Source organism: Gobio gobio (genome assembly GCF_949357685.1).
Source record: "Gobio gobio genome assembly, chromosome: 25".
Classification (NCBI taxonomy): Eukaryota; Metazoa; Chordata; class Actinopteri; order Cypriniformes; family Gobionidae; genus Gobio; species Gobio gobio.
In genome coordinates this window covers 25,940,066-25,955,065 of record NC_137121.1, presented here as the reverse complement: position 1 = coordinate 25,955,065, position 15,000 = coordinate 25,940,066, and the positions used below count along the sequence as shown (strand labels likewise).

General features: G+C 42.8%; 1 protein-coding gene across 3 annotated transcripts in view; it reads left to right on the top strand.

The window, feature by feature from the left end:
- The window catches only part of stra6 (signaling receptor and transporter of retinol STRA6), a 46,635-nt gene that overhangs the window by 26,126 nt on the left and 5,509 nt on the right, over positions 1-15,000 (top strand). For all 3 annotated transcript variants that reach the window (XM_079810249.1, XM_079810248.1, XM_079810247.1), the window contains 5 exons: positions 284-417; positions 1,574-1,691; positions 1,929-2,030; positions 3,270-3,433; positions 5,798-5,935. In XM_079810249.1, coding sequence (XP_079666375.1) covers positions 284-417; positions 1,574-1,691; positions 1,929-2,030; positions 3,270-3,433; positions 5,798-5,935 — 656 coding nt within the window. The remainder of the gene's footprint in view (positions 1-283; positions 418-1,573; positions 1,692-1,928; positions 2,031-3,269; positions 3,434-5,797; positions 5,936-15,000) is intronic.

The following is a 15,000-nucleotide window of genomic DNA, read 5'->3' as shown; positions in this document are numbered from 1 at the left end:
AACTGACTGCTTCTATTATGAATAAGAGCTAGCTGGAGGTGAAACGGGGGAAAAAATAATTTACTAGGCTAATAAGAAAGAGGTAATTACAGTCCGGAATAACAGATTAAAAATAATGACTTTTCAAATTGAGTTTTTAAATGTCATTAATGTCAGTTTGACTCCGGGACATGCAATTCCATCTCAGTTCCTTCTTGATAAAGAGACGTCCCCATTACATGCCTTTCCACAGATGCTGCGTGTCTATTAAAGCTCTGAATATGGTGTCTCTGTGTTGACCCAGGTCGAACCTGAAGGGACTGTACAGAGGAGACATCTTTAATGTGTATAACTGCCACAGGAGTATCAGACCGTCTCGGCCCGCGCTGGTCTGCTGGATGGGCTACACCAGCTATCAAGCTGCCTTCGTTTGTCTCGGTGAGACCACATTTCTCCTCTGTAATGCATATGAGACACGTCTGTTTGAGAAACTTCCTATGGCAAGCCCTTTTGACTTTTATTCATTCACAGGATTTGAATTCTTGATATTAACAATTCAATTTTCACTAGTTAAAATGCTCATTCTTGATATCAACAATTCAATTTCAACTAGTAAAAACTAGTAATTGCATTTTCACTTGTGAAATGTCACCATAGGCTGCCATTCAAATTAAATTCTTAATATCAACAATTGAATTGCTACTAGTAAAAATTGTCCTTTTTGATTTCAACAATTCAATTGCCACTAGTGAAAATACAATTACTGATATCAAGAATTCATATCCTGTGAATGAATAAAAGTCAAAACGGCTTGCCATGAAGTCCCTCACTATATAACAAAGTATACATTTTGCATTGTTGTGTAAAAGTGTGAGATTAAATATATTTGAAAGACAATATGAAACATCTTTTCGTTAAGATTGACAATAAAACCTTTATTTACTTTATTATTATAAAATACTAAAACATTTTTACCTGCTAAATGGAGCCTACAATTGTGTACTGGAGCAAACAAAACTTGCATTGTCAAACAATGCATGTGTGCATACAACATTTTTTTTTTATTTATTTTATTTTTTTATTAATTGATTGTTTTTTGTATTTTTTATTTTTATGTGTATGCTGTATTTTAATTTATGTATTATTTTAAATCATTCTTTTTATATTTTTATTGATTTATTTTTTATTAAAGGTACTCCATTCTGCATGCATGGCTTACTTACGGAGCCCCTAAAGGGACATGGTGATGGAAAAAAATATGAGATGGGAGGAAAAATATATATTTCAGTGCTTTTGGGTTCCCCTGAGAAAGTTTGCGTTCGCAAAGAACTCAAATGTTTTGTGAAAGAACAAGGTTTTTGGGGAAACGCTAATCAATTATGAGAGAATGCAAAAGCATTGAAAGATGCTGCCTTTCAGTCGGTCACGTTTGACGTTATGTCGAAACGTCTCCATTGTCTCCTTCAGGCTTACATACGTAACTGAGACGTTTTCCTCCCATCTTATATTTTTATCCACCAACATGTTCCTTTAGGGGCTGTTCCGTCTGAACTAATATCCTGTCTGATGTGTGTCTGTGCATCTTTGTGTCCAGGCATGGTGATCCAGACTCTGGTGTTCTTCATCTGCCTTCTGTTCGGTGTCTTCCTGATCATCATCCCCGTTCTCTATGGAACTAATCTCATGCTGTTCCATATCATCGGTCGCATGTGGTGAGTGGCCTTCACTCTTCTCACTTTAGATGATGACGGTGACCTCATCGCATGTGGCCTTGAGGAAACCAACATCCCCTCTGTCCTCCTTGTGACTTTAGGGTCGTGACCCTGTTAGCCACGAATCTCTACTAAAGCCTTCCTATCAGTCATCTCTCATCATAAGCCATAAAGCAGAGCAATTAGATAAGTGCCTCTTAAGACGTTTCTCACTAACATATATTCTCTTTGCTAAAGGCCTTTCTGGTTGATGCTGTTCCTGGCTGCGCTGATCCAGCACGTGACTTCCAGGTTTTTGTTCATCAAGAAGGATGCAGGGACAAGAGATCTGAACAACAGGTGCGAATTCATATTACGACGCAGCCAAAACATCTGGCTCTTACTGGTTGTTGCTTTTAATGTTAGTACACCGTCTATATACACCATCTGGCAGGCCATGACCGATTGGCCAACAATAAAAAAAGCATCTACCTTTTTGTACATCATTGATTATGAAACTTATATTGAGAAGGACATTTCAGATACAAAATGTTAAACACGGTTTTATTTTTGCAACATTGTTGTTACTAATAACATTTAAATAATAGCATTCAAACAGTATATATATATATAATGCCTGGCTCGCAGTCTCTGCCTTTAATTCATCCCAAAGGTGTTCTATCGGCTTGAGCTGCAGGCCAGTCAAAATCCTCCCCACCAAACTGGTGCACTGGTGCGCAGTCATGTTAAAACAGGAAGGGGCCATCCCCAAACTGTTCCTACAAAGTTGGGGGCATGAAATTGTCCAAAATGTCTTGGAATGCTGAAGCATTAAGAGTTACTTTCACTGGAACTAAGGGGCCAAGCCCAACCCCTGAAAAACAACCCCACACCATAACCCCCCTCCACCAAACTTTACACTTGGCACAATGCAGTCAGGCAAGTACCGTTCTCCTGACAACCGCCAAACCCAGACTCATCCATCGGATTGCCAGACCGAGAAGCGTGATTTTGTCACTCCAGAGAACACGTCTCCACTGCTCTAGAGTCCAGTGGCGGCGTGCTTTACACCACTGCATCTGACGCTTTGCATTGCACTTGGTGATGTAAGGCTTGGAAACCCATTCCATGAAGCTCTCTGCGCACTGTTCTTGAGCTAATCTGAAGGCCACATGAAGTTTGGAAGTCTGTAGCTATTGACTCACAGAAAGTTGGCGAGAGTGGCATGCGCTGACCCCGCTCTGTGATTTTAAGTGGCCTATCACTTTGTGGCTGAGTTGCTATTGCTTCCACTTTGTTATAATACCACTAACAGTTGACCGCGGAATATTTAGTAGTGAGGAAATTTCACGAATGGACTTATTGCACAGGTGGCAACCTATCACAGTACCACGCTTGAATTCACTGAGCTCCTGAGAGCGAGCCATTCTTTCACAAATGTTGGTAGAAGCGTCTGCATGCCTAGGAGCTTGATTTTATACACCTGTGGCCATGGAAGGGATTGGAGCACCTGCACTCCATGATTTGGAGGGGTGTCCCGATATATGTATGTGTATTATTTTTTTTATTCGATAAATTATATGTGGTTTTTCTCTGCAGAGGGAGTCTGTTCCTTCTCAGCTACATGTGTTTCCTGGTAAATGTCATGGTTGGTGTGATTGTGGGCATTTGGAGGATAGTCATCACTGCCCTGTTCAACATAGTCCACTTAGGACGCTTGGACATCAGCCTCCTGAACCGCAGCGTGGAGGCGTTTGACCCAGGTACAGCTGGATTCAGAGATACACTCATAGCATTGCTCACAGCAATATTACCCTCTAATGGATTGCTTTTATAGAATGATAGTAACTACATGATAGAAGACACAAAGGCATAATTATATTTTTCTTTTTATATATTTTATAGAATTATTAGAAAAAAAATTTAATTGCATAAAATGTAAAATGTATATATCATACCTTACATTCAGTTTTCATTTATATATAAATATTTAATTTATATATACATTTATATATGTATATGTATGTATATTTATATACAAGACACAAGACTTCCAATCAAATTTAAGCCTAAAATGTGACCAAAATGTGGGACAGTCCCGAATTTGGGAGCTTTGTCCCACGTCCCACAAGATGTAATCACTAATCTGTGTCCCGCATTTCAATTATGTCTGTATTATTTTATATCTTCCTTGAAATTACAATACCACAATAAGAAATATAATCTTAAATTAAAAAATGCGATTGACATTTAAAAATCCAAATTACTGCGGGGAATATAACCAACCAACACATTTGTAGAGAGGGATTTTATCCGCTGATGACGACTGCATGGACGAAGCAAAGGGACCATGTGTGGACCTCATCAAAACTCATTAAATACAAGCTTAAGATGCACTAAATCCAGTAAAAATGCATAGTCTAATAAAGGGAAATAAACTAGTCACTACTTAAGGAAATTTATTTTAGTATAAAATGTGATTTTTACCTATATACTAGCCTGTAGGGCTGGGTAAAAAATATTGATTTCTCGATTTTAATCGATTCTCATTTTTACGAATCGATATCGATTTTTAACCCCTAGGAGTCTGAGCTCTTTTGGGACCCTTTAGAAGTTTTGACATGCTCTGATATTTTTGTTTTTGTATTCAGCACAAACTAGGCTACCATAATATGTGAGCAACATGTATGTACATGCTTGTATTTTTGAGAGAAAAATGTTTATGCGTGGTTTTTGAAAAAACAAAAACATTTGTTTTAAAATTAAGGCCTCAAAACACAAAATAGATATGTGTCCACAAGACTTTTGACTAATGGGTGTTGTTGCCTAGAGTTTTTGCTTCAAACTGATGTGAGAATCATTGAGCCTACTCATTCACATAAAACAATACACTGATTTAAAATTTGTAAGAAAAATTTGTTTTTCTTCACAAAGCCCGTATGCGAGGAGGCGTGATATCTAATGAATAATGCTGGAATCACACATGAGAGGACAAAGAAACATAATAGCCCGCATAATGACCTGCATAATCATTAGACCATGCATAAGGAATGAGCTTCAGGTATGTGACTGAGAGAGCAAAAAAATGCTCTTCTAATTTAGTTGAATTTGTACTTATCTACTAAATGCATCTGGATTTAAATCCCAAGAATCGATTATACATCCTGTTTTCAGTTGATGAATGTTAAAAGAGAGAGTACAACTTACTGAAATCCGTATCATGTCACATGGAATGGAATGTTTCAACGGCGGAAAGACGTCAATAAGCTTGTAAACAATGTCATGCAACGTCACATTAACTCAGAAAAGCCATATCCAGTGTCCATAAACTCGTTAGTCAGCTAGAAAAGTTAACCCTAGAGAAGAGCATTTTGTTAAATATATGCACCATATTACATATGCATTATAATTTTGAATGTTCTTCAACATTTAATGCATGTTTGAATAAATCTGGCAAGTTTTTATGACGGCCACCATTTAAATGTTTATATTTCAACTTTATTATTATTTAAAAAAAACATAATTGAGTGTAATTTAAGTGTTTGTATACAAATCAGTTAATTCCCATAGTTTACAGCATTAGTTAAGAGATGTGTTTTCCTTCAGTAAATTTGCCATGTATTGTACCTGATATATATCCAAAATAATTGATATTGATTCAAATCGAATCGGAATCGAATCGAATTGTGAAATTTGTGTCAATACCCAGCCCTACTAGCCTGTTGTTCAATTTATTATATTTAGTAGACTGAATAGGTCCCGTATGCGTAAAATATGGTCAAATTGAGTGCCAGTCCCAGTTAACACAGCTTATTGACAATTTAAAACGTTATCATCCAACGTGAAGGCAAATCGGCTTTCCAACTAATGTAAATCAATACATAGTATAATAGTAAATGTATCTCTCACTCACGTGTCCCACATTGTCCCACAAAATCACATCTACTGTCCTGCAACAGAGCAATAACCAGGTGGTCACCCTATTTAAGCCGGATTTGTAGTTATGCAAATATCAAATGTAACGATACCTCTACATATACTGATATTTCTGATAAAAGTGCCACACCGAAAGTCAATTGCTGCCTCAGATAATAGAAACCTCTCAGATGTTGGATGTCTCTCTGCAGGATACCGCTGCTACGCTCATTACCTGAAGATTGAGGTCAGTCAGTCTCACCCCGTGATGAAGGCCTTCTGCGGACTCCTGCTGCAAACCACAGGCCAGGACAATCTCTCCGCACAGAGGATCCGAGATGCCGAAGAAGGTCTGTGGTTTTATTTCTTTATTACTCCAGTTCATAACAACAATTTGATTACATATCATAGCATTCGCTTGAGAGCAACCTGTTCCAGAGTCTGCTCTCAAACTCAGAGCTTTTAGACTTATTAATTTAAAACTGAGGATGTGGTTAGTATTTTTTAAAGCTGTGCTCTTCAGTCAATTTGAGTGTATGGAAACTGTACATTCCAGGCCACTTTCCTTTTCTGAGTCTACCTTTTAAAAAAAGAAAGAAAAAAATATCCATTGAGGTGATTTCAAATAGTTTGCAAAAAAGTTTTTTGTAATTAAAAAAAAAAGATAGTTATCTCATGCTTTAAGTGATAATCCTTTTATACAACAGTTCTATAGACAGAAGTTAATATTGAATAAACATTTCAGGGCACAATATGGTCAGCAGTTTTATTTTTGCACAACCACCTACTATTTATACTAATAATTAAATTTAATAATTATAAAAAGATATTTATAATAATGATAAATTAAATAATAATAATACATAAAATAAAATAATTAATAAAAAGGAAATGTAATATATATATATATATATATATATATATATATATATATATATATATATATATATATATTACATTTCCTTTTTATTAATTATTTTATTTTATGTATTATTATTATTTAATTTATCATTATTATAAATATCTTTTTATAATTATTAAATTTAATTATTAGTATAAATAGTAGGTGGTTGTGCAAAAATAAAACTGCTGACCATATTGTGCCCTGAAATGTTTATTCAATATTAACTTCTGTCTATAGAACTGTTGTATAAAATATATATATATATATATATATATATATATATATATATATATATATATATATATATATATATATATATATATATATATATATATATATATATATATATATATATATATATATATATATATATATATATATATTACGTTGTTTTATGTAAACAAACATATTTGAGAAACACACATTTTTTTTATTAAAATATATATTTTTATAAAAAAACATTACAATTTTAAAAAAAATATTTCACAATTAATAAAAAAACATAATTTTTATTTTTATAATATTTTTATATATATAATATAATATATATAATATATAATAATATAATATATATATAATTAGTAATTAGTAATAATTATTTATCAGTACAAATAATTTTGGACATATGATTAATTCTGTTTTCTTTTTTTCTTTTTTTGCAGTGTTTTACATGTCTTTTTAATTATTTAATTTATGTAATTTATTTTTATTAATTTAATTTATAATGATGGAAATCATGAATATAAATAATAGTTAGTTTGTTTAAAAATAAAACTGGTGTTTTATATATATTTAATCAGTTATTAGTTCACTGCAGTTTATATTGCATTTGTTGCAGACTATGAACAGATTGACCTTCCAGTACCCGATAATGTTCAGACTAATACCATTTTTAAAAGAACAAACTAATTTCATCTCTTTTAATGCATTTCAAAACAGAAAGCAGTGCAAAATGATGTTAGATCATCTGTGTCAAATCTCTGACTGAAGCCAAGATTTATATTGATCCATGTTTGATTTCTCCTGGGTGATTCATGTCTATATGCACAGACGGCTGCTTGGCCTTGTTTTTGGAATAATTGATTCATCATGTTGCCTTGCACGCAGCAGGCGAGCGTTCCCGCAATGATTAAATTTGTCAGGATAAATTGGGCCCTGATGTGCAATAACTCACCTCGGCCCTGCTACTGCTCAATCAGACATGTCATAGAGTACACGTCAGGGTCCATAGTGTGAACATCCTCTCTAAATTCACATTTCCTTTCATATAGCTGAGCGGAGATCAAATTCGAGCTTTATGTGTCTGTCTTGTCAAGTCAAAGCTGTTCGGGCAGGACGGATCTGCCAGCATTAGGTTTTTGCAGGATGATCGGCAGCAGATGGTGTATATTCCACATTAAAGAAGCCCTGTCTTTTGTTGATTTTACACCTACAGATGTGATGCTTTCTGCATTACAAAAACTGGAGGAATAATATTTACATGTTTGTATTTGCATACAGTCATTATTATATGACAAAAACTGGTCTGTTATACAGACGGAGCTCTATAATTGACTGATTCATATGTGTGTGGCTCATAGTTCTTACACCCTCCATATGCTAATTGCACCTTGTATGTTCCAACTGTGATATTGTGATTTTCGGTTAGACCTACATTTACAGTTTTGGATTATGAAGTAGCGCTCTTTGCTAACCCAGTTAATGGACGACATTCGTTTGCATTAACTGTGTTTATTTGAGGTGTTTTTAAGAATAGGCAGACTTACTGAAATAAAGATTTGCTTTTTAACCCTTTCCCCGCCAGTATTTAAAAAAAGAACCAGCCACTGCTGTTTTTGATCATTTTCACAAAAATTCAATGGCCCCCAGAATATATTGTTGTATGAATCAAAAGAAAGAACAGAGATTCTGCTTTTAAACAAAAATTAATAACTTTTATTATTCTGGCTTGCATTCTTTTTTTATCAACACTTGAATGTGGGTAAGTTTCATTAACATTTTGAACAAAAAGCTGAGAAAATCTTTTTCAAAGACTACAATGTGCATAAGCAATGCTTTTATCACTTGTTTCTGCTTGGTTTTTTCCTGGACTGGAGATTCTGTACTCTTTCAGAAGATGCGTAATAGCACCCCCTACCGTATAACAGTGGAAAGATGGAAAATTCCTTCAATGGCGGGGAAAAAGTTAATAGTTTAAGACGCAAAGAGTACAAATTACAGCACCACGTCAAAAGAAATGCACGTTGTGGATGTGTTAGCAGTAAAAGGACCTTGATAATGCCAGGAGACCTCAAAGGAAAATTGCACGCACAAATATAGTGCCAAAATAATATGTTGTACTCCTCAATTGTAAGTTGCTTTACAAAAGCGTCTGCTAAATGAATCAATGTAAATGTAGCTACATTGCAACCAGTGAAGTCCCAATCACGAACGAATGACTGTTTTGAGTCGGATCATTTTATTGAATCAAAATAAACTATAGCCACCATCGTGACCAAATCACAAACGAAAGACTCTTATGAATCGGCCCTTTTAAGTGAATCAAAAACATACAGTGCAACTGCAACCACTGATCTATCAGTGAGTACAACGCTCCCAGAGTTGTTTGATTACTGAGCAAGTGACTCTTATGATGTGGTTCTTTGTGTGTGAGTGTGTGTCGATTAATTACGATTATTTACATCTAACATAAAAGTTTGTTTATAAAGGATTTTTTTACAATATATATACAATATATATGTGTGTGTATTGTGTATATATATATATATATATATATATATATATATATATATATATATATATATATATATATATATATATATATATATATATATATATATATATATATATATATATATATATATATATATATATATATATATATATATTTCCCTTTCAGTCGGTCACGTTCGACGTACGTCGGAACTGACCGACGAATTGGGATCTGATCTCAGAGACCAATCTACTTCGAGTGTATTAAAAACGAGCCAATGGAGATTGGCATGCGATCCACGCATTCCACGCACCGCCCCGCAGCGCGGGTATAAATAAGGAAGTGGAATGCTTGATCATTGCCTTTTTTTTCGGAGCCGAACAGCGTCATTGCTGTGTCTACGAAGAGTGTTATTCGAGTCTCGTGAGAAGGATTGCTGTTCCAGTGCGGGTGTGACGGCGCTTTTCAGCGGGTGGCCGCTTCAGAGGAGATAAAGAGCTGGTTTTGTTGGTTGGCTGGGCGTTTCCATTTCTGAGTGCTCACGCAGGCTTGCACTATCTGAACTGCGTGAGCCGCGGTCATCTCCCTGAGTGCTTCAGCACTGAAAGAGCGGTTTTCCTTTTCTAAAAGAGCAACACGGTTTGACCCTGCGTCTTTTTCAAGATGTCATTCAAACCGTGTGTTTCTGGATGCGGTTGTTTCCTGTCCTCATTTGACGGCCACGATCTCTCTCACATATAAACATGTGTGATTGCGTTCGTGGGTGATCCATGCTCTCCTCACGTCGGCGCGTTGTTCGTCTCACCTTTCTCGTAAGGGCTCGAGCGTTCAGCGCGCCGTGTGCCGTCGAGCGCCGGCTGACAGCGGGGGTTGCCACGGCAACCCAGCGCGTCACTCGGCACTCTCTAGATGCGCGGTCCAGACTATGAAACCTCAAATGGGGTTGAGTCCCTTTCCTTATTCCCTGATCTAGTTTCTTTTCTGGTGCATCAGAAAAGGACTACTTTAGTTAATAAGCTTTGGTGGACCTGAGGATTACAGTGGGGCATCCCCGCCGGGTACATCTCTTCGGGCCCCCACTCCTCTATCGCATCATGAGCATGCCGAGACTTTGTTCGTGGGTGGTTCATGTTCTCTCATGAGAACATGACCACGTCGGTGCGGTGTTCGTCTTGCCTTTTCATAGGGCTTGAGCGTTCAGCGCACCGTGTGCCGTCGAGTTTGACGGCCACGTTCACTGTTTCACATGCCTGCTGGTAGCTTACAGATGGGATTGCTGGTCCTTTTAAAACAAGGAGACCTAATGTTTCATTTGTGGCTCTGGCAGAGGATAGATGTCAATTGCTGCATCGGAGAGAGGGCTGTTATGCACTGGAAATGATGATGCTGAGTTTCCCACTATAATGGTGTGTGCTTTTGCTGAATCAGATTCAGAGTTGGCAGCCATGCTTTCCCGGGTGGCTGAGGCGTAGTGCAACGCTTAAATCGCCTTGCCTACCCCCGTGCCTTTTTTCCCGGATGGGCATTGGAAAAATGAGCAGTATGGAACTATTTGGTGTCAAAATATGGAACACCAAAAGGGCCAAAATCTGTATAAATTTTTCCCTCTCTCACTACCCTCTGTCCTGCATGTACGAGGGTAGTCCCGACCCAGGGGTTATGCAGGAACTGCGTGCGGTGGTGGACCTCGCTCTCTGGGCGACGGAAGTCACTGCACGCTCCCTGGGTCAGGCGATGTCCACACTAGTGGTCCAGGAACCTGGGGCTAAACCTGGCAGATATGCGTGAGTCCGACTAAGTTCGGTTCCTTAACGCCCGTCTGTCAGGCTGGCCTCTTCGGCGACGCCGTCGAGTACTTTGCCCAGCAGTTCTCGATGGCCTAGAAGCAGACAGAGGTGGTTTAAAAAAAAAAAAAAAATCCTAATTCGCAGCACCTCTGCCTGCTTGTCGCCGAGGGCGCCCCCCCCTGCGTCCGCCTCTGCCCCTGCGAAACCCAGGCAGCAGCCTCCATCTGGGAGGCAGGGTGTCGGACGTAAGGGAGGCGCCCAACCCACTCAGGGCTTGCTAGTCTACAAGCAAGCGTAAGGGCAAGCGGCCCTGAGATGGGCAGCCCAGGGAGAACAGGAGCTGCTCCGAGGGAGTTGGTGTCCGCACCCCTCCCTCAACCCCCCGGAGGAGGACCGGGGGCCCTGACTGGTGTCAATACTCTGCCGCTGGCTCTCCGGAGTCCAGCGGTACCCACATTTTCAGAGCAGTTTCCTCTCTCCCTGGGCCCCAAGAGGGCCAGGTTGGCAGTGTGCGACGCCCCCGGGCCTTGTCACTTCTTTCCTCCCCTCCCTTCGCCAGGGGGCAGCAGTGTGGGCACCGAGAACGCCCCCGGGCCTTCTCACCCACACTCTGCCCCACCCTGGAATACTCAGACAACACTCAGGGCCGCCTCCGGGCCTCCCGAGTCGGGTCTGTCTATTCCGCCTCGCTGCCCCACCCCGGGTACGTCTGTGGTGCCGTTGGTCCCGCTTGTGCAGTCTCTGGGCTTCGCCCCCAGGCCGTCTCGCTGGCTCATCCGTACCAACAGACTCGGCTACGCGATTCAGTTCGCTCACCGGCCTCACAAGTACAAGGGCATCCTCTTCACCTCCGTGCGAAGCAGCGATGCTCAGGTCTTGCGGTCAGAGATCGATGTCCTACTGGCGAAGGACGCGGTCGAGCCGGTTCCTCCAGCCGATATGAAGGCGGGGTTCTATAGCCCCTACTTCATTGTACCCAAGAAAGGGGGTGGGTTACGGCCAATCTTGGACCTGCGTATCCTGAATCGGGCCCTGCACAAGCTCCCGTTCCGGATGCTAACGCAGAAACGCATCTTCGAATGCATCCGTCCCCAAGATTGGTTCGCAGCGATCGACCTGAAGGATGCGTACTTTCATGTCTCTATCCTTCCTCGACACAGACGTTCCTACGTTTTGCGTTCGAGGGGAAGGCATATCAGTACAAAGTCCTGCCCTTCGGGCTGTCCCTGTCGCCTCGCGTCTTCACGAAAGTCGCAGAGGCAGCCATTGTTCCGCTCAGAGAACGCGGCGTTCGTATCCTCAACTATCTCGACGACTGGCTCATACTCGCCCAGTCTCGGGAGCAGTTGTGCGAACACAGGGACATGGTGCTCAGTCACCTCAGCCTGTTGGGCCTTCGGGTCAACCGAGAGAAGAGCAAACTCTGTCCCACGCAGAGGATCTCTTATCTCGGTATGGAGCTGGATTCGGTCAGCCAGACTGCGTGCCTCACGGAAGAGCGGGTCCGGTCGGTGTTGAACTGCTTGAATTCGTTCAAGAACAGGACGGCGGTCCCACTGAAATCTTTTCAGAGGCTCCTGGGGCATATGGCATCTGCAGTCGCGGTAACGCCGCTCGGATTGCTTCATATGAGACCGCTTCAACACTGGCTCCATGGCCGAGTCCCGAGGTGGGCGTGGCAGAGCGGCCAGTACCGGGTCCCAGTGACTCCTTACTGCCGCCAAACTTTCAGCCCATGGTCCGACGCTTCGTTTCTCCGGGCCGGAGTGCCCTTAGAACAAGTGTCCAGGCATGCTGTGCTCTTCACGGATGCCTCCTCCACGGGCTGGGGGGCCACGTACAACGGGCATGCAGTTTCAGGTCTGTGGACGGGACCTCAATTGCATTGGCATATCAATTGCCTCGAGTTGTTAGCGGTACACTTGGCACTGCGCCGCCTCAAGGGGCCGCTACGTGGCAAGCATGTACTGGTCCATACGGACAGCACTGCGGCCGTTGCGTACATCAACCGTCAGGGTGGTCTACGCTCCCGTTGCATGTTCCAACTCGCCCGCCACCTCCTCCTTTGGAGTCAGAAGCATCTGAGGTCGCTTCGTGCCATTCACATCCCAGGTGCGCTGAACCAGACAGCCGACGAGCTCTCTCGCCAGTCGACACCTCCGGGGGAGTGGCGACTCCATCCCCAGGCGGTCCAGCTGATATGGGACCTCTTCGGAGCCGCACAGGTAGACCTGTTTGCCTCTCCGGACTCGACCCATTGCCAGTGGTACTATTCCCTGACCGGGGGCACCCTCGGCACGGATGCACTGGCGCACAGCTGGCCCCGGGACCTGCGCAAATATGCGTTTCCCCCAGTGAGCCTTCTTGCACAGACCCTGTGCAAGGTCAGGGAGGACGAGGAGCAGGTCTTGTTAGTTGCGCCCTACTGGCCCAACCGGACCTGGTTCCCAGAACTAACTCTCCTCGCGACAGCCCCTCCTTGGCCGATCCCCCTGAGGAGGGACCTTCTTTCTCAGGGACGGGGCACTCTATGGCACCCGCGTCCAGACCTCTGGAAACTCCATGTCTGGTCCCTGGACGGGACGCGGAGGTTCTAGGTGGTCTACCACAGGCAGTGGTGGACACCATCTCTTCTGCTAGAGCCCCCTCTACGAGGCGCCTCTACGCTTTGAAGTGGAACCTGTTCGTTGAATGGTGCTCTTCCCACCGGGAAGACCCCCGAAGGTGTTCGGTTAGTGTCGTGCTTTCTTTCCTGCAAGATGGGCTGGAGCGAAGGCTGTCTCCCTCCACCCTCAAAGTGTACGTCGCAGCAATAGCGGCGTATCACGACGCAGTCGAAGGTAAGTACATAGGAAAGCACGACTTAATCGTCAGGTTCCTCAGAGGTGCGAGGAGGCTAAATCCTCCTCGTCCAAACTCGTTACCCTCTTGGGACTTAGCTCTAGTGCTCAGAGCACTTCAGAGCCCTCCCTTTGAGCCTTTGCAGTCTGTGGAGCTTAAAATCCTGTCAATGAAGACAGTGCTTCTGACGGCATTGGCCTCCATCAAGAGGGTAGGGGACCTGCATGCACTTTCGGTCAACGAATCGTGCCTAGAATTCGGGCCGGCCAACTCTCACGTTGTCCTGAGACCCCGGCCTGGATACGTGCCCAAGGTTCCTACCACTCCCTTCCGGGACCAGGTAGTGAACCTGCAAGCGCTGCCCTCGGAGGAGGCAGACCCAGCCCAGGCTTTATGTCCCGTCCGCGCTCTTCGCGCTTACGACGACCGGACTCAAAGCTTTCGGACCTCAGAGCAACTCTTTGTCTGTTACGGAGGCCAGCAGAAGGGAAAGGCTGTCTCCAAGCAGAGGTTAGCCCACTGGATAGTGGATGCTATCGTCTTGGCTTACCAGTCCCAAGACGTGCCTTGCCCGTTCGGGTTGCGAGCACACTCAACAAGGAGTGTTGCTTCTTCCTGGGCGCTGGCTCAAGGCGCCTCGCTGACAGATATATGTAGAGCTGCGGGCTGGGCGACACCTAACACGTTCGCTAGATTCTATAGCCTCCGTGTAGAGCCGGTATCTTCCCGCATCCTCGCCCCCAGTGGCCAGTAGCGCTAAGTGCCCGTTCTAAGTGTCGGCTTGCAACGCCACTCCCGCCCTCTGGGCCGGATACGTGCGTCTATTTTTCTCCAGTTGTGTTCCCCGGAAACGGCTAACCCTGTCGAGCTCCTCCGTCACCCCTGCGGTGCCAGACGTTGCGGCCGTCTGACGCCAGGCCTGCACCCGTATGCTTGTGAAACGTGTGTGTAGGCTGGGTTCCATATGTAGCGGTCCCCTCACGGCTACCCCATATGTGTATTCTTCCACGGTACCAGCTGCCCTACTCGGCTAGCCCCGTGTCTTTCCCTTGACAGAGCCCGCTCTGTCGTCTCTGGGCGTGTTCTTTCCCCCCTGGGACCAGGCTGGAACCACCCCAGAGACTGCCATATGTTGCACTACCCTGCCAGGTTAGTCCTTATGTGTATTCT